General features: G+C 36.6%; 1 protein-coding gene across 3 annotated transcripts in view; it reads right to left on the bottom strand.

The window, feature by feature from the left end:
- The window catches only part of PRTFDC1 (phosphoribosyl transferase domain containing 1), a 42,586-nt gene that overhangs the window by 15,747 nt on the left and 6,410 nt on the right, over nucleotides 1-20,429 (bottom strand). For all 3 annotated transcript variants that reach the window (XM_009085889.3, XM_050971359.1, XM_030236649.2), the window contains exon 4: nucleotides 4,279-4,344. In XM_009085889.3, coding sequence (XP_009084137.1) covers nucleotides 4,279-4,344 — 66 coding nt within the window. The remainder of the gene's footprint in view (nucleotides 1-4,278; nucleotides 4,345-20,429) is intronic.

Here is a 20,429-nt window from a genome sequence, read left to right as displayed (position 1 = left end):
ACTGTTGCTGGAGCCTATGACATGCACAGAAAATAGTTCAATAAAATAGGAATTAAATGAGAGGCATAAGAGAAGAAAGTGAAAATGCTTTATGTTCCTGGAACATCTTCCCAAATGACAAGCTGGGCAAGAAAATGGTAGACAGTGGATAACTTGATTTAGGCAAGACATATAAAAGAAGTTTAGAGATTTTACAGCACAAATCCTGCCAGAAGGAATTGAGAAGAGCTGCATGGAGGATATCTTCTTCTGAGTGAAAGTTCTTTTTTGTATGAGCTAATCAGTCATTTTAGGAGACCATCAGAGTGAAGATGGAGTGCTCAAACTAACACAACAAAGTGCAGAGAAAACACAAATACTCACTTTCCTTTTTTCTTGATGGCTATTTATGATCTTCTACACTTCACTGAAAATGACAGAACCTGTCATTTTCAGTGAAGATTTTCACCTGGCTGTCAACGACACGTACTTATATGAACAAGGGGAATTCATACAGAACATAAGCACTGACAGCATTTTTGAAATTCATTGGCTCCATAAGTGTATAGTACCAACTGTATAACTACTCTGTCTCAATTCAAAGTTCTTATTAACATAAAAACTAATAATGATTATTTTGTTCACTTTCTAGGCTATATTCTATAGCATATAGCATATTTCTATATATGACAGTATATATGGATCTAAGTTTGACATCAAGTATATTATACAACTGTAATAAGTATTTAATTGCAAAAATATATAAACTTTAAATTTATGATTTTATCTAACTTGTCTCATTTGCAAGGAGACAAGTCAAAGTGGTATAGGAGCTTTTTGAAAGGTTACAGGACATATTTTACATATGGAGTGACACACAGAACTATTCCTGTTATTAGAGATTTTGGAATACAAAACCAGCACCTAAGCTCCTCAGACAAAATATATGCGCATACAAATACAAGAGATAAATGGCAGTGCTACTCACAGCTCTGGTACAGTTGAACCTACTGAAGTTTCTAGATGCTTTAAAATTTACTTTGCTCAAAAGTCACAAATAGTTGAAAATATGTTAGGAATTTTTACACTATTCTACAGTATGGTTATAGTATTGATACAAAGCAGAGTTATATTATTTGTTCTTTCACCTCATCTCCATACATTTTCATTGCCATCTGGTTGTGAAACAGATTTCTGAACTGCAATTGATTATCTCCCGTTTTCAAAATGTTTTCCCCTTTACAAACATAAATGATAAATTTTATCCAAGTGAGCACTTCAGCTTTACTTTGAAAACTAGCTATTTTACTATGAAATCAGATACAGAAACTTTATGTTCACTACTTACATGACTAAAGGAGAGATTATTAAATTATATTTTTTTCTGGATAGAAATGCTTAAAAAGCATTAGAGTGTTAAGCTATATGAGGCTTCATTATTCAAGAACCTTAATTAATGATTTGTGCCATGGAAAACTTCATTCTTGCCTCAGTGACTTTCTTCACAGAAGAATAATTTCAAATGGGGGATGATTTTCTTCAGGTAACAATTTGGGCAGTTTGGGTCTATATGCCAACTCTCATAATATTTCTCTTTTCCGTGGTTTGGGTCATTATACATTTTTGCCAGGCTTATAATAATTTTATATACAAAAGCTTATTGTACAGAAGTACAGAGGAGGTATTATTCTGAAGTGTTATTAAGAGAGCTAAGAACTATTCCTTAACAGCCTATTTCTAATTAGCTTTTAAAATTTTCTCCTTTCTTTAAGCTTTCTCAGAAAAAAAAACCCCAAACATTATTATATACCAGCATGTTCATTCTGGTTTTCCAATAGGCAGCAAACATGCCTTAGTTCTTCACTAAGATTATAGGCTAGCTGAGATTCCAGGTATTATGACTTAATGAAAGGCAATTCAACATCAAAATCTCAGAATCTTTTCTCTGTAAGTTTCAAAACTGTTTACTTTTATTGATACTTTTCAACTTTACAGAAACATAATGGAACCTATATTCTAAGCCCACACTCCTGCTTTTGAAAACACCTTCCATGATCAGTAAGTTAATGAGATTTACCTCGTATATTAATTTTTCAATATCATTACAATCTTTTCTTATTAAATACTCCAGCAGGCAGAGGAAGAACACAGCTTGCTCAATAGCAAAGAAGTTGAATTCTCTGAGTAAGTCTTCAACTAATTCACTCAGTGACATTGGATGACTACTGAACCAGCAGTTTTAAAAGGCAGCAGCTAAAGAGAGGTACTAAAAACACTTCAAGGAAAAGATTTACATGGCCTGTAGGAGGCTCTGAATCAGCCCACAAATGGCTGATTAGTAAAATGTGCTGAATACTTGCTCTAACTGCTGAAGTCAACAACAGATGGAGGAGTTGGCATCTGTGGACATAAGGCCACTCCTTCACATATCCAACTTTAGACATGCAAGCATGAGCATTTGAGCCTAAGCTTTGCATTCCAGCTTTTCAAGCAGTAAAATAAGTCTTAAGGGAACCCTGTTCTCGTGTGTTCTAGCAAAAATGCCATTTCATTATTCCTACATCAGCTGTGTCACAGGCAGCCCCACATACAAACAAACACCAAACAGGCCCTTTGACATCTGCTCCCCTGGCAGTCCCAGCTCCCCCTTCCTGCCCCACTTCAGCCTCCACACCCAGCTTCTAGCACTGGGCTCCTCTCCTGAGCAGCAATTTATTCCCAAAGCAGCTGCCTCACACCTACCCTAGATCCTGGCCTCCTTGCCCAGCTATCTTAAACTATGCTGCAGCTCAGTCTTCTCCCCAAGTATCTCTCAACCTCCCAACAGCCAAATTTTGTGTCCCATTCCACACCTGGGAACAGGAGAGCCATGCCACTGAGAAAAAGATTACCAGGATTTTCATTGTAAGAAAAAAAAATTACTTAATTTTTGGTAAGAGCAGGACATAATAGGGTGAAATCTTCCTTCTCTCTCATACACATGTAGACACAGATAAATACACGAAAGTCTTGCAAAAAATAATGTTTTGCCCAGTGAATTCAAGTGAAACTGGAAATGTCATATCTGGAAATAATATTAATATCTGCAACCATTAATCAAGGAAATTTGGGATTGGAAGATGGGGAAGGAGACCTGGGCCTGGAAGTTTAGAAAGTGTTTGAACTATGTTCAAAAAGAGAAATGTTAAGTAAGATGCACTGCCAGTTCTGCCTGTGAGGTAGAGAAACATATGCAAAATCATCACAGAAAAACAGGTAACTCCAGTGTTTGAATATTAGAAAGTAGCAAATTAATTAATATTTCCCTAGAATATGATTAACGCTTTAGTGGTAATTAGGAAACAACACCCAGCAGGAGTATTTAGAAGTGTAAATTGAGTACATACATATCACTAAACTATTCTGAGTATAACAGCATTTTTAAAATTTCAGTTCTAGTTGCATCAAACCCTATTTAATATTAATGAAATATTTAAAGTTGTTTTCCTCTTCTTTTTCTAGTGTGCTCTAGTACAACAAAACAAATGAGTTTGCTAGTGCTCCATTTGAGTGCTTTGAAGAAACTGATACTATCTAGAACCAAGTTATAAGACAGTGACTGCACATACAGTACAAATAACAAGATAAGTATTATGTTGCCTAATGCATAAGTAAAGAATCCATTTTTTGACCATTTGCCACAAGGACCATTTGCCTAATGAAATCAGCCTTCCTTCCTCTTCAAAGTACTGCTTTGTATTACCATGGTTGGATGAAAATGGCCTTTTCACTGCCTCAAACCACTCTCTCTCCTTATCACAAGGCTCAAGCTTAGTGCAGATTCAGTCATATTGCCAGCCTGATGCTGAAATTAAAAATCCCATTTGATTCTCTGAGTGAAAGGCTCCTCGACTGAATTTTGTGCAGCAGGCAAAATGGTATTAAACTCATATGCTGAATTCAACAGAGAATGCTGAATTCAGAGATATGCACTGTGCAGTTTGCTTGTACACACTCATTGAGGGAAAAAAACAAGGCTCCATGACATAAACAAGCTAAGGGAAACATTACAGCACAAATTTTGCCCACAGTCTCACTGATGGTACATGTATAACCACTGGGAAATCCTGCACAAGGATGGAGAGGCTTCATTCTGACTTTTTTGGGCATCTGCAATCTGAAAACAGTGGCACCACAGCAATTTAATACAGAAGAATAAATAACTTTGAGTCCAGTATTAGTATCTGACAAAAATTATACAGTTCTTCTCAACTATTTTCAGTGAATTTATTTTCTTTCTTAAACATAAAATGAACAAACCTTGCCAGTCAGCTTTGAAAGATCATCTCCTCCAATTATCTGCATATCTTGCATAGACTGATCATTCTGAAAGAAGAAAGATAAAATTTTGAAATTGGTTATAACTCTACAAAATAAAAATATAAATGTTACCCTTTTTAATAAAAAATCTTGATAACTACTCTTAGTTATGAATATTTTCTAATGCTTGTTAGTGCTGCTGTACAAGAAAAACACTCTCACTTCTTCCTGTGGCTTCCTGCATCTCCTGCTTGTTTTTAAGCCAACATCAAACTCTAGGGTTTACTGGAGTAGAAAAAGTTGCATCTTTCTTTTTAAAATGGTGTTCCCTTGCTTGCTGCTTCTTAGTATGACAAGGGTTGAGTAACATATTTATCCCTTTCAAAATGGGAGGACAGGAGCATCTCAACACTTGACCAAACACCTATAAGCACATTCTTGGTTTGGAACACTTTTTGGAAACACAGGCTAAATGTGCTTACATGTCAGCTCTTTTTGGAGGAATTCATTTCATTTTCTTCAGGGGAAAAAAGTTTTGCAAAATTTATCACTTACTATCAAAAATATTTTCAGCGTGCCATACAGTTTCCAGAGCTTTGTTTATTCAACTGACTCAAAGATAAAATCCTTGAGGTCAATTACTTAAATATGGCAAATCAGCTTGAACTAAATGCAACAGAATAGTATGTTTTGATTTTCCTGTTAAAAAAGTTATTTTTTAAAGAACTCTTTTTTTGCTGAATTTGTTTTACAGACATTTCTAGTTGAAATTCCTTCTGATGGAAAATTCTCAACCAGCTCAAGCTTCAATTTATTATCAGCAGAACACAAAGTTAAGATCAAAAAAGAAGACACATGGAAGCCCTACTTTTAAGACAAGACAAAAGAGGCCTTAAAGAAGGTGGCAAATTAAAAAATACACAGTCATGGCCACACAATATGAACTTTTCAGAAAAATCAAGAGCAGAAATAAGTATAGTTAATGTGGGTTTTTTTGCCAAACTGATGCATGTGCTAATCTAATCTTCCTACCCAGAGGAAGATAGCATTAGTCCAATTTTGATAACAGCTCCAGTAGCACAATGTGACACTGTGGTTTACTGGTAACACCAGGAAGCTTCATCATTACAAACTACTGACAAATATACAATACTTGGATTCTCTGCTTTTATTTCCTAAATCTAGAACTCTGCAGCCAAATGTTTTTCCACAGGTAAATAGTGGCACATCAAGACTTAAAATGTGGGTGAAGACCTACTGGACTAAAGGATTTAGAGCTGTCCTTCTTCCCCTCCCAACCAGGACAAGCAGAGGTAGCACTCAGAGGGTCAGAGCTGCCCCCTGAGCAGATGCAACCACACGTGTCCATGCTCACAGCCCAGATGGCACAAGTTTGGGGACTTCAAGCACCTGTGCAGATACCTGACCACAAGCAATCAGGCAACCCCAGGAACTATTTGTGGCCCTCATGGGAATGGATTGTCTAAGTTAAGACAGCCTTCCTGAGTAACTGTACGCAAAGGTTGTGAAATTGCCCAGATGAGAATTTCTCCAAGTTTGCATACTGCAGAGCCACCAAAAGGCTCCCTGGCTTTCACTCAGACTCTACTCTCCACAAAACTCTCACACCACAGCTTTGTAAGAGGTCCTTAGCAGTCACTGCTTTCAAAGACAGTTTTCAGACCTGCCTTCACTTTTCCTGCACCGGATCTGGGAGCTTTAGATAAATTTCATGCTGCTCTGATCCGTTTCCCGGGAAACAGAGCTAGAGCAGCAATGAAGGTTACATCCCATACATTTTCTAATTTAAGTTTCAATATTTCTTTTATTTTTGTAAAGAAAAACAGAAAAAGAAATCCAAACAACAACAAAGCAAGTAACTGATTTCCTCAGAAGATTACTTAAAAACTAAGTAAAAAGTGGAGATTGAGAAGATTTTAAGTTCAAGCTTAAAAGCACAAGTCTTTTGTTGTAAAGCAAGACAGGTCACTCTTCAAAAGTCAGGCATGTATTCAAGTCGAGACTATTATAAGACTATAAAAAGCATATTGTTTCTAATATCTACCACAGCATGTGTAACCAAGGCACTGACAAAATATTTTTTCATTTCCAAATGAGAAAGTGTAGAATTTCATTAGCAACCAGCACACAAGAATTACTGAAGAGGCAGTTTGCCCTTAAGCTGCTAGTTGAGAAAGAGAAAGAGAAAAAAAGATAACAGTGAGGTGCAATGATTAATGAATTTATTTATTTTTCACAAAAAAACCCCAAACCCTCTCTTTCTACAGTATTCACAGCAGCACTGTTTCCTTTGCATTTGGTATTTCTGGCTTCAGCTGAAAGGAAGATGCTGAAATAGCATCTTCATTGCTGGCAAGCAGCTAAGCAAACACAAAAGCCATTGAGAGCAGGGGGATCACAGCATCCCGTCAGTCTCTGCATTCACACATTGGCTGTTGGGACACAACTGCACACAGTTATTAAAACCCTGGAGTTCTGACTGGAGAATGAGTGCTGGCAAAGGACAAGGCTGAGTATTCATAGTCCCTAAAACCATATCATTTTCTACATGGTTTTTCTATACACAGCTCAGACCCCTCCAGACAAGGTATTTTCAAAAAAATTAAAGAAGTTCCTTGCATCACACTGGAGAAATTCTCTTGCTAAAAAAAATAAATTCAGATAATTGATTTTAATGCAATTTGTAACTATCTACACTTATCACTTAATTAATGTTTTAAAATACATACCTGCCAAACAGCAAGGCTCAATACCATGGTTTGACATTACCCTGATCATAATGTTCACATAGATAATTTGCACACTATGGTTGACATGGAAACCTCTCAGCGCAATTTTTTTTTCTGAGTTATCAGTTTATACTCTCAAAATAACACTGCACTAAATGTTAAATATAAGGTACAATGAATGTCAGGAAAGAAAAAATCTGTTTCATTCAGTACCAATTAATGTCAATTCAGAACTGTTTGTTTAATTTTCACAGTCTCAAATCATTCAGAGCTTCTTTCTTCCTTTGTGAGTTGTTCCAACTGATATAATTGAGTCTCTGAGATTTCTTATAAATGCAGAAATATGAATTGAAGCTTCATTTTCTGTCACCCAAAGTTCCTCAATACTTGTTTTCTAATATCCCTAAACCATATCAACCTTTTTTTTTTTTAAATATTTGGCATTAAATATATTGGCTTGGATAGAGACAGGTCTAAGTCATACTATATTTTGGTTAATGTAGCACAAAATTTATTGCAGCTGTTTCTGACAAGACGTGATGCATTGTGTCACATCCCCACATCCCAAGCTACATTTCTATTTTTTTTCAGTGCTTAAAAAAATCTGCATTTTCCAGAATAGATCTCAGTTTCTTTGGTTTTAATTACTGGGTTGTGGTTTTTCACTTGTTCATCTTTGTCTTATAATTTTAGTTAATTCTAGGAATACTTGATTAATTAAAGCAAGAATGTTATTTCCACCACCATTTTTCATGGCATACAAGATAAAACTTTAGCTTTCTATGCAGATTGGAAGTATACATATTTAAATTCCGTCTATACTAAGTCATGTGTTTTGAACTGGGTGGGGCACAGAATTATTACATCTCTTTTACATCTCTTGAGATCAACACTTGGACATGGTTCAAGTTACAAGTGAAATGAGTTGGGTGGTCTCAGGAAAATTCATTATAAACAGCATTGCTCATCTGAAAATTGCACCAAACTGTGAACATCTGTTACTCTTCTGAAGAAAAAGAATCTGGAATACATTAATACTGGACTCAGTGAAACAAAGATTCTTTAATCATGGCAAAAAAAGCAGCTTTAACAGAACAGTTTAAATGCATAACTAAATTATTAAATATGGACACAAGGTCATTATCGCACATCTAATTACTACAGTCTGCAGAGTTCATATAGAATTTATTTAAAAATGTGGTTACCTTTTTCTCTCAAAATTCATCAGGGAAACTCAAAACAAATAAGAATGTGACCATCAGGCCTGTCCTATGTTGGTTTTGTCCCCTTGGGTCATACAGCAGATCCTCCAACCTGGGAATTCCCATTAGGGCAGCTCTTTCACTTCACACCATCATTCCACCTCCTACAACCGGGTTTTCCAGGAAGGATGACAGACCATTCAGCTGTCCCTTGGATCCTAATATGTAACTAAATTGCTTTGCAACCTGCCTGAATAAGTTGGTGGGGAAGTGTCAGTATGGCATTTACAGGATCTGTTAACCTATTTTGGCTAATAGGTAAAGTCAAACTGATATTTAAAGTATGGCTATGAAATATCCTCAGTGAATCAGCAGAAGGTGAGTGGCAGTATATAAAATGCTGTACTTAGGAACAACATCCATTTGAATCAACACAATTTTGGGTTTCTTCTCTCAAGAAAAATAGCTTAGAATAAAAGACCTCAAGGGTGAGAAAATGAGCTGTCAGTTTTCATGGCAGGCAGCTAGAAACAGTATCCAGGCTTAAGCAGGAACAACTAGTTCAGAGGGCAACTAGTAAGTACTGTTAATCTGGAGACTTGTACAAATGAGTGGGAATGATGTGAATCACTTCCAAGTAAAGACTAGAAAGTTTGCCTTCCTTTACCCAGAACCAAATGTTTACCAAAGGCCAGACTGCAATCTTTGGGGTACACCCACATGCAAAATAGTCAAGTGCCAGGTCACTGATATATTTTTAAGAGGTGCCTTGAATACCTTGCAAACAATCCAACAATGCTGAGCCAAGTGGGAATGGAATCCAGTAAACTGGCACACACCCATTGCCAGAACAACCCCTTTCCTGCAAGGATGTACAGGTTGAAGCACTGAAGCACTGACAGCTTTGAGCAGCTCTGAGGGCTTTAAAGCCGCCTTCCTGAGCTGACCACACCACTGACTGTGCTGCACTGAGCCTGGCCTTATTGCTACTGCCAGGATAACAGATGATAGCAAATCTTAGACTGCTGTAGATGTATGTCTAGCAGAGTTCCAATTACCACAGAGTAAGACATATTTTACTTCTGTAGGGGTAGATCTACAGTGTAACTCATGTAAAGACTTACTTTTTTTAATTTTTATTCTATTTCTTCCTTGTTGTTATTCCTTAACAAAAAGCTCCACCACTCAGGTTTGGAACAGCTTCAAACTCAAGCTAGTCTATCCAGTTCCAGGGAAGGCCAGAGTTTTGCAATGAGGAAGTTGGCTTTGGACAGAGAACGACAAACAGTGAACTTACTGACAGCAAGGTACTCCTTATCAGCTGACCTGCGGTAACACCTGGGTATATTTCTTCCCTACTGTAAAAGCAAGGCAGGTAATTCCACTTTAACAACACTCTGGGAAACAGTAAATTCTTAAACTTCATAAATGGAATTGCTTGTAATCATCTGTTCAGACACTCAGCAATTTTTTGTGTACCAGGGCTCCCGCATGCCTTTTCTGTATCTAATCCAAGGAAGGTAAGCTATCTTTAAAAAGGGCCAAACTGCCATAAATCGAAGCAGAACTCAGACCAGTTAACTTGGTTAATTAGGATTATAGGCAATATATTATTTCACTTTTTAATTTCTGATTTAGCGATTAAATTTTCTATACTTGCTTAGCATTGGTTAAATGGGTTCTTTTGTTTAAGAATGAGGCAGTAAGATTGCAACACCACATATCACCACATGGCAGAAACAGCACCCAAACACTTAAAAAGTTCAGCAAGAATGAAATCAAGAACATACTATAACAAAGATTTTGACTTGCATGCATATCAGAAACACAATAAATCCTCAAAATTCAGGTTAGTTTTCACATACTATAATCTGAGATTTTCTTGTACTCTTGCTTATTTTTATTCTCTAAGATAATATCTAAAACATAGAAATTAAGTCTGTGTATTTTGTAGGATGAGAAAAGGTATTAACAATTTCACAGGGCTCTTCAGTCATGTAAGGTAAGGTTCCAATCACATAATTTTTCTCCAGAGATGGGAAGCAAATAAATTTTAAAACTTACAGGTAAAAGAAAAATTTAGGAAGCATACCCTCCAGAACTGCCACAGTCCTGCACAGGTACTCCTTTTGGGCTGCCAGGAGGCATTGCTAGGGGTGTGTACTTTTTGTGATAGTAATGTAACACCAGCCCACACTCTGGGAATAGCAGACTTGGGATGCTTTTCCTCCTCAGCTCCATAAGCCAAAAAGCATAAAGAAAATTCTCCTCCTGCTATAGTAATGCAAAAGTCATTGAGGTCATCAATCATGCTATGGCCAACTATACTGGACTTGGGTAAGAAAATGTCCATTTGGATTCAAGTCTGCAATAACTGGAGTACCTGTCTTTTGCACAATTATTATTTAGCATTAAATGCATGAATATTACAGCAGTGGAACTAGAAGTCATGTTTCCCAGCCTCAACAGAGGATCTTAGCATGCCAGCTCAGACACTACTAGATCCACATGTATGATCTTACCCCATTTTTTAAACTGTGTTGTGAACTAATGATCAAAAGTTAATGAACATTGTGAAAAAACATACAGTGAGTTTGTAGCTCTGTACTAAAAACCCTGTCCACCTGGGGATTCTGCAAGCACAAGAGAAAACATCTTTCTCTAGAATAACCAGAAAGTGCTAACCTTCTGACCCTGACTATCATTAGTTCCTAGAATCTGGTGATAAAACAGAGATAGAAGAAGAATCTTGAACTTTGTCAAATAGCCACAGGCTGAGAAAACAGATAAATAGGTGTAAGCAAATTCACAGAAGATGAGTCTGATAAAAACCTCAAATGCTTAGTCCCTTCCAGCAATCTGGAGCTTAGTTTAACATTGATTCTCACAAATCAGTAGCACTCTTTTCCATACTACTGTGTTTAGTCCCTTGGCTAATGACAACTTGGAAACTTTTGACAGCACACATATTCTCTGTGAATTTTCTTGCACAGTTGTTTTATAGTATCCCATCTTTATTTAAATATTTTAACTTCTGTCTATCTAATGAGGAGGGAAAAGAATTTTGTATCTGTCACACAGATCAGCACTGCAATTACAGAGGAGTTCCTGTTATTGCCAATGTCCTTTAGAGTAACCCTTCTGGTCTATGCCTTACAGACCCACTGGGGTGTGACACTGCATGAACACTACACATGTTATGATCTGTTTTAAGAAACAGCATTTAGGATGCCAGTAAAAGGGAGTCATCAAATTCCTTGAGAAAAATTAGAACCCTTTGGCTTCTCTTAATTGATTTTGCCCCATTTCAGATCTTAATATGAAAAACTCCCATATTAAATGGTACTGCTAGCGTCCAAGCAATGTGATATTTTTCCAATGCATAAACATGTCACAGTCCTTTCAAACTCATCAGATCTTATTTTTACAACAATACACGGATTAGTGACCATTAAGTTCTGGTCCTATCTTACACATAAGATCCTATCTCCCTGCCACTGTAAAATCCATGAAGCAGGATGACATATAGTATACTAAGTACTATATGACATATAGCTATACTAAGTTATGGCTGCAAATGCCATAACTTAGTATAGCTTGGTACATTTGGCAGAATATGAAACAAAACATTTTACTAAACTAAACTTCAATATTTTAGGCTTTATAAGAAACCACTGCTTTACAACAAATACTGTATCCAGGGGAATCTAATTATTTGAAAATATGAACAGTTGGATGCCTCTAATTAAATCCCTTGATGCTTTGAATCTATTCTAAAAGTGGCCAGTTTCAAAAACATCTATACTCTCAAATGGTAAGATTTCAGGAACCTGGATTGCTTAAAATTACCAAGGATTTAAGCTCACAAGCCCCCCCCACTCATATTAAAAAACCTTAAGAAAAAGGAACTTCAGACCTTAAACTCCATTTATACATAGTAGCTTTACCCTGTACAATATACTGTAATCCAAAACATTTATTTCAAATTAGAAGACATTTTTCAAAAGAAAACATAACAGCCTGTAAGAAAAACATAAGCCTTGGGGGCACAAATTTCTCAAAAAACATTAAAAAATACCTCTATGGAGTTTATATTAGATCTGAAATCCAAAAGAACGCAGTACCAACCCACAAGAGAGAAAAATGATTTTTTTTTAAATTTTAAACAAGAATTCCATAGCTAAAAATCATATATCAGTATAAAGGGAGGTAATAATTAAGCTGGAAATGACAGATAAAAATGTAAAGTATCTTAAAAAGCATGTTTGCTTCAATATGCTCCATAAATGCTTTAAAACAATACTTTGATACTTCTGAAAAGTTGTAGGACAGCTCAGTATCACTCTGCCTTCACTGCCACATCTGCTCTAGTTCTGTCCCCATGGCAATCAGGCCACTTCCTACTCAGTTCTCCCTTGGCTGAGTTGTTTGGTTCCCCCAAATCTTTCATATATGAGTCACTGACACACTTACTCATACTTTAAAAAAATTTCAGATGGTGCTAACATATTCAAGTGATGTGTAGGTGTGTTATCTGATGCATACAGTTACAAAGATCATCCTCTATAAGTAAATTTTACATTAGAGATAAACTGGATAAACTGACGGTATGATAGACTTATTATGTCCTTTCCTGACTATGCCCACAAATTAACACCTACTTACATTAGAAGTAGCATCTCAAGCCCCTAAGCACAAAATAAAACTGTATGTTTTATTTTAAATAAAATACTTTCTTTGAGCAAGAAATGAATTAAAGCTCTCATATCTCACAACTCTGCCATCACAGAAGCTGTTGATGCCATGTAAGTGAAAGGAGAGCATTTGCCTCCAAACCTAAGAAGTTTCAAGACCCTGACTTTTAAGTTTACATTTTATTCCATATAGTATGGCCTTCTTCAGTTTATCTTAGAACATTATGAAAACTAGCCTGGTACACAAAAATAACTAGAGTTGAAATATGCACACTCCTGATACCTTTGAGGAGCATCTCTCAGGTAAAGCAGTGAGTGAGTCTGAGGCTTGCACACATGGTAGTAAGGGTCCCTTGACAATGAGCAGACTCTTTTTTCCAGCAAGAACTGTGCTGACTAAAGACTTTACTGCCCACAAGCTGTCCCCAGCTGCTTGTAAGTCTCTCTCTGGCAGGGGCTACTGAGATGCATGTGTGCATCTGGGCTGCTAAAAACAAATCCAGCAAGCTCAAGCAGTCCAAACAGAAATTCTCTTGTAAGTGGTGTTATCTGGGCTGAAACAGGTTGGGGAGCTCAGGAGCAGCTGAGCTGGCCAGTGTGACTGCCTGGAGGGCACTGCAGTCCCTGAGGAATGGAGACAGTCACTGCTCCAGCCAGTGCAGGTGCAATCAGAAAAGAGACCCACCTCCAGTGCCTGAGTTTCCACAGCAAGCCACTGTACCTGATGTACACATTAACCTGGCAGGAGAGTTTATTCTCAAAGTGCCTGAGTTGTGCCGCTACTCTCACAACACCACCCACAATTTAACGAAAGAGACTGTCATTCTTATCATTACATTTTTCTGAATTCTTTTAAAATTTCATCAGCTAATTGCAAGAATAAGCTTTTGGGATTACTTCCACTACTAGCACATTTTCAGCAATTTCTCTGAAAAGTTTGAGTGTTGCTGAGGCTGATATTTTGCAGTTAGACACTGCTGTATGTTCATGTGGGTTTTTTTTTTGTTTCTTTCACAAAGAATATTCTATTTTTTAAACAAGTCTTAACACTTGAAAAAGGAACATTTGGACACAGTTTGGAGAACTGTGAATTGTAGTATCTCCCAACACTCAATTCACAAAAAATATGATGTTCCCACTGTTCATCACCTTCTTAACCGTCTCAGGTTTTATTAAATTTCAGAAAATAACTGAAGTATAAGAGATACAGGGAGAGCACCAATGCCTGCTTAAGATTTGGAACTGTCTTTTGCTTGGGGCACTAAAAGACCTTTTACTTACTTGTTTTAGCAGGTCTGAACATCTCATGGAACTTTCACTCAAAAAGTTACTACTGCTTCAGAATGTAACTGCTATTTTATCCATTCACAGACAAAGGACGTGCACAGAGATGAAACCCCTTTGGCAATTCAAAGAGCAGATTTCCCAAATCTCTCATCATTAGCTTGGCCATAAGACATCTCTCTGACAACACCATCTACAATCAACAGAACATATCTCTCAGAACAGCAACAACCTTGACACTGGTAGCTTCTATGGACTAAATTATGTCATGTTTCTGATGCCCATTAGCATCTAAAACTATATAATGCTGCAAAATTCTCTGTAGAGTTGTTCAGTGGTGACTGCAAGACATACACCTGAAAAAGGTTAAGAGTATATTTTAGTTTTTTAATGTCTAGTACACACACAACCTCTCTCCAAATTAAATAAACCACTGACAGGAAGCTGACAGGAACTCATTCTATCAGGTAGGCTCCAATTTGTAATTCTCCCATGGCTATTCAGCATCAATATGATGATGCAGTCATGAGCTGAACTGTGTGCATGAAGCAAAATAAAGGGAACTCACAACCTGCCCAAAAGAAAACTTGTAAGTACAAAAACTAATGTGAATTCTCTTTCATCTCAGCATGTATATTTTTCTCAGGAGATCATAAGTTGTGTTCTCCTGTGTGACACAGCAATGAAGATAAACAATCATTGTAATACTGGTGTAGAGTCTGGGTATAGACATGAATCACTAAATGCAAGCAAGACAGTTGTTTCTTCTGTGTTGTTAAATTAATAACAGCATTTTGAGGCTACCTGCTTTTTCAGCATCAGGATTTCAACATATTTTTTTAAATGCAAAGTTCATAGTGATCTTAAAAAAGCCAAGTTACATACAGTAAAATTATACTGAATAAGAATAGGTTATTATGAAAAGTAGGACTGTACATTTTATACCACTCTGATTATAGTCTAATGCTTCATTCTGTTGAGTCTTTTAGGAATTAAGTACACTCATTTGGTGTACGAGAAGGAAAGGTGCATGGCAGAAAAAGAAATTCTTTTACTGCATTTACCAAGCTTTCAACTTACTCATTATAAAATCCCTCAGTTTCCTCACTCCTACAGTAGAGAGATTTAGCAAAACTATTTACTGAGATGGCTTCATATAGCAAAAACATTCAGATTTCTACTAAACAATGCTTGTTTTGTTGCTTGTTTTCAGATTCATGCAGCACTAATAGTCCTGTTTATGCCAAGAATAATAACCAACAATTGTAAATATGTTTCAAACAACTGGAGGCTGAAGAGGAAACAGATCATATCAATGAATATGTTTGTGAACTGAATTCAATGTAACCATTGTACATGGATTACAATTCAGCAGTCACATTTTTACATTTATTTATTAGTTATGTTCTGGAAACCACAAATAATGTACTCATTTGAAAGAATTACATGAATTGACCAAATCCTCTGGAAGTTTCCTCTGAAGTTCATTCATATTTGGAATATCAAACACATCTCTGGGTAACATGTTCCAGTTCCTCACCAACTTCATAATAAAAAATAATTCTCCCTTCTATCTAGTCTAAACCTACCCTCTTTCAATTTAAAGACATTTCTCCCATACAAGAGAGACTTGTAAATGTCTCTCTTCACCTTTCTTGTAAGCCCCTTTCAGATACTGGCCATCTGCTCTAAGGTCTCCCCAAAGCCTTCTTTTCTCCAGGCTGAACAATCCAACTGAATTAGTCTGTCTTCCTAGGAGAGGTGCTCCAAACCTGTGACCATGTACGTAACCTCCTCCACATGCCCTCCAACGGATCCTTGTCTTTGCTGTACAGAGGATTCCAGAGCTGGAGGCAGTGCTCCAGGTGGGGTCCCAAAGTTATTCAAAATAACAGAGTTTGTTATAACAATAGCATTTTGAAATAACAGAGATGGCTGCTCTTCTGCCAGTTTAGTCCACACATATACCCAAACAAATCACAAAGACTTAAGGAAAAGTAATAATCTCATTCCTAGTTTACCTCTCCATGGTTTTCAGCGAAAAAAGGTTATGCTACCAAGATTCACTTGTCCTTCCCCAAGATGTGAGCTTTACTATCATATGTACTTTATAAAATATAGTGAATTAGATACTATCATATGTACTTTATAAAATATAGTGAATTAGATAGATATCTATGGATAATCATATGGGAATACTAAACATTTTACAAGAACGGGTAGCAATACATGTAGAAAGCACACTGGTCTGCCTAATAAAAGTTTGTGGTGTTTCTCCTCTCTTTCTTCAGTCCCTACCACCAGTTTCAACAATGACTCTTACTATGATTCCATCTCTTTTTAGCTATCACTCTATTTTTTAGCTTTCATCATCTATCCACTAAAGAAGTCTTAATCCACATGCATTTACCTTCTCTTCTGAGAGGCTGCTGAGAACTTCTAAAGAAAGTCTGCATACTTCCTCTACTTCTAAGTTTTTGCAATTCCATTTAAAAATTGAGGTTTGACTATAAGGTCCCATTTGGCATAGCCGTGGAACAGGATAAGGTGATACTGTTGCATCTCTTGTTTGGGGATTAGACTTGCTAAACCAGAACATCATCTTCTCTCTGAAGCTGCAATTCAACCTTAACTTTTCAGCTTGTCCTAAATTGTCTCTTCCATACTTAACAAAGAGAAGCTCTAATTATTGTTTATGAACAGTCTACTCTCCTGCTACACTTCTTTCAAGTTACTTTTTTTACACTTCTTATATGTTACTTTTCCTTAAATCTTTGTGATTTGTTTGGTTATATGTCTGGACTAAAGTGGCAGAAGAGCAGCCATCTCTGTTATTTTGAAATGACATTATGTGGTTTTACTAAACATATCCTATTCAGCCCTTCTCTTCATGACATCCACATCCTTCAATTTTTTTCTTCATTCTCTCTTTTAGTTCATCCTCAAATATTTTTTTCTTGTCTAGTCCTATCATTTAATTCAGAACACCCTAGTAAAACATCTTCCTTATTTCTGTTTTACTTCCCTCTGGATTCTTCCTAATCAGTTCTTTGATCTCCTGAAGTTATCAATATCACAAATGTATTACGGAATTTCTGGCTCCACCATCTCTCCTGCTAGGGCCAGATTCTCCTAAGATGACATTCCCCAACTCAACTTCTTCCACTACTACTTTTCATCTTTGACATCAACAAACCTTGCTTCTGAACATAATTTTGAATTCTCTTTTCAAACTGAAACCCTCACCTGTTCTCAACTTCAGAACTCCAATTCCCTGTGGAGGTACAATCACTCGGGGAAAAAATCAGCATGGTAAAAATTGAGTATAGTAAATTTTATTCATCTAGTTTTAAATTCAAAAATCTCTGCAGCCAATTTCAGGGTTCCTGACTTATATTAAAATCCAATATCTTAGAACCTAATATCTAAAAAGCTGCTAAATTCTATCAGTTCTCATGTCAGAATACAGTGTTTTCCCCTAAAACTTGGCATGCATCTCTCTACATAGTCATCATATCTCCCATGAGGACTATTGTAGTGCTTCTTGCTCTACCTACTATACTTCTTGCCTTGCTACTCTTGAGTTCACTCAAAAATGCATATGTTTTATCTTCTCTGCCTCTTAAAACTCAGAGCTGCTGCTTTTCAGTCAGATTTCCATCTGGAAAATTGATTTGGTTTTCCTCTCTATCTACTTCCTGACTTTTATCCTTAACTCCACATGATGCTGCCTATCTGTTTACTCCTGAAATCATATTTTCTAACTGTTATCTTGGTGCTTTCTTTTAATCTGCTCCTTGTAAAATACAGGAAAGTTTCTCATAAAAATGTAAAAATATTCAGGCACATATGACAATATTTTGCAAACCAGATAAAACCATCCTGATTATGGCAGTACAAGTAGCCACTCATCTCATTAATATACAGAGAATCTAAATGTACTATGCTTTTTTTTTAATAGATTCATTTGCAGGAGGAAATCTTACAAAGAAGATTCATGCCCAGCTTTCAACTACTTAATATGAAAGCAAATCCTAACATATTAATTAAGTATAAATTCTGAAGTCTAAATTCTGTAACATCATGACAGGTTTGAAAAACAAAGAGCCATATAAAACCAGTCATATTTGCAATCTCCTTTTCCTGTAATTGTGTCTGTATGCCAAACAGCAAAGTACATTTTCCACTGATACCTGGTAATTAAGGGGTGCTTTCACTGGTGCCAAGATCTGACTCTGGGTCATAATTACAGCCCATTTTTGCTATCCTTTCTCGTTAAACCAAGAAATCCCACTTTGAATTACAGCCCCTAAAAATCAACTAACCTTTCAGTATTGAAGCTGGAATGAGACAATACAAAAATCCCATGAGTTTGAGCTGAAATTAGTTGCTGGATTTAAACAGCTGGAGGGGGGAAGGGAGACATGTCTGAAGGAAGCATATTGAGAGCAGCAGGACTCCCTTCAGGAGAGAAAGAGAGAACAGTTAGTAAAAGGAATCAGGATAAGTAATGTGAGAAGAACAGTGTGTGTAAAATGAAAAAGGGATAAAAAGAGAGGGCAATAATCAGTCTTACTAGAAAGTGGAACAGAAAACACAGAGGAGAACAGAGGAGTGGAACTGGTGATGCTCCAAGATTTTGAGTCTTATCTCTAAAGCTCTAATTGTTGCCTCTGATTAAAGTGTAAAACACTGAGAAAGACTTGTTATTACAGAGTAAACTAACATGGAGATTTGGGAGTTTTGTGTAAGACTAGGATGAAGAGTCACTCAGACTAGGTACAACGAGTTCCTTAAGTGATCTGAGCCCAGCTATGCTGACAAGAGTACATTCTCCAAAACCTGCAATTGCACAGGACACAACAGTAATTCAAGATGCAAAGGATACTGGTGCTTTAGTCAGCATTACGTTTATGCATATCTCATGGACTACATCTACCAATATTAATGTAATTTCAAATTTCTACTGTAGTGTCCTTCAGCTTCTCAGACCAGACAGGTATCAAGCACTGATCCAAGCACTAAATCAAGGACAGCTTCAGCCTCTAAATACATGACACCTGTTTGGAAGTACATACTAGAAAAAAGAATATATTTTCAAAAATGCAGATGCAGGCACTAGTTCTTGGGAAGGTGCTACCTCTCTGATAGCATGAGGCTAGGACCCAAAATATGCATAGCCACTAAATGCTAAGATTATCTAAGACTTAGTATTGGTAATTGCCCCCTTGCATAAATAAGATTCTTAGTGCTGTTTCAGCTTGATATAACATGCTTTTACATTATTTCCTAAGCTAAAGAGGTGAAAATTTACACACTTTTGCAGTACACATCTCCTGCTGCTCAATGGGTATGGGTTAGTATGGCTAATAAGATTTGACCCCAAGGAGAGAAATTTTAGAACTAGGACATCTTCATACTGGATAAGAGATAACTCTGTAGGAAAAGCACGTGCATTTCCTACATGCCAGATGCAAAATAAAACCCAATTTAAGTAATTCCTCTATTTGTTCAGCAGTGTTACTGAAGTGCTATTATAACTACACAAAAAAAAAATTGAGTAAAATTTCCATGGGTCATTATGTGAGATATTATGTAACATTATAATTTATCACTTACTTCTGTAATGCTGCTGAATACCTAGAAAATGCATAATATTAGTATTTCACATGTGCTTCATAGAACTAATTCTTGAAACTGAAGTCCTAGGACCAAAATCCTTAACCAAATGGCTATGAAAGGTTCTCATTCACATTTTTTCCCACACTGAAAAAGTCAGACTAGATCTGTGAAAGCTAGGAAAATTTTATAGTCACTGGGGTCAGAAGAAAATGCCAGCCAAAAAACTGTGGAAAGGATATAGAGTTATTGTGGGAATTACTGGACATAGCAAGTTGCATTTCTGCAAGACACCTTATTATCACTCTATTTAGTGTACTTCCTCAGACACTTCTACAACAACTTACTTAAAGAAATGCTCCCTCACTATGAAACATGCACTGCAAAATAGAATATAAATTTATAACTTCTACAATAAGAAATTGCAGTTAGAGGTTCTAAAAAATGCTGGTCATCTCACTATCATATCCTCAGTGACACAGATGAATTATTATTGCATAATTTCCTCTGAAGATAACAGGAAGGCTTGATGGTTACTTCAACACTGGATTTGACTGAATGGCTTGTGGCATTTTCTTGCAGAACGCTATCATCATCTGGTG

Source organism: Serinus canaria, chromosome 2 (assembly GCF_022539315.1).
Source record: "Serinus canaria isolate serCan28SL12 chromosome 2, serCan2020, whole genome shotgun sequence".
NCBI lineage: Eukaryota > Metazoa > Chordata > Aves > Passeriformes > Fringillidae > Serinus > Serinus canaria.
This window is presented reverse-complemented; position numbering and strand designations above follow the sequence as displayed.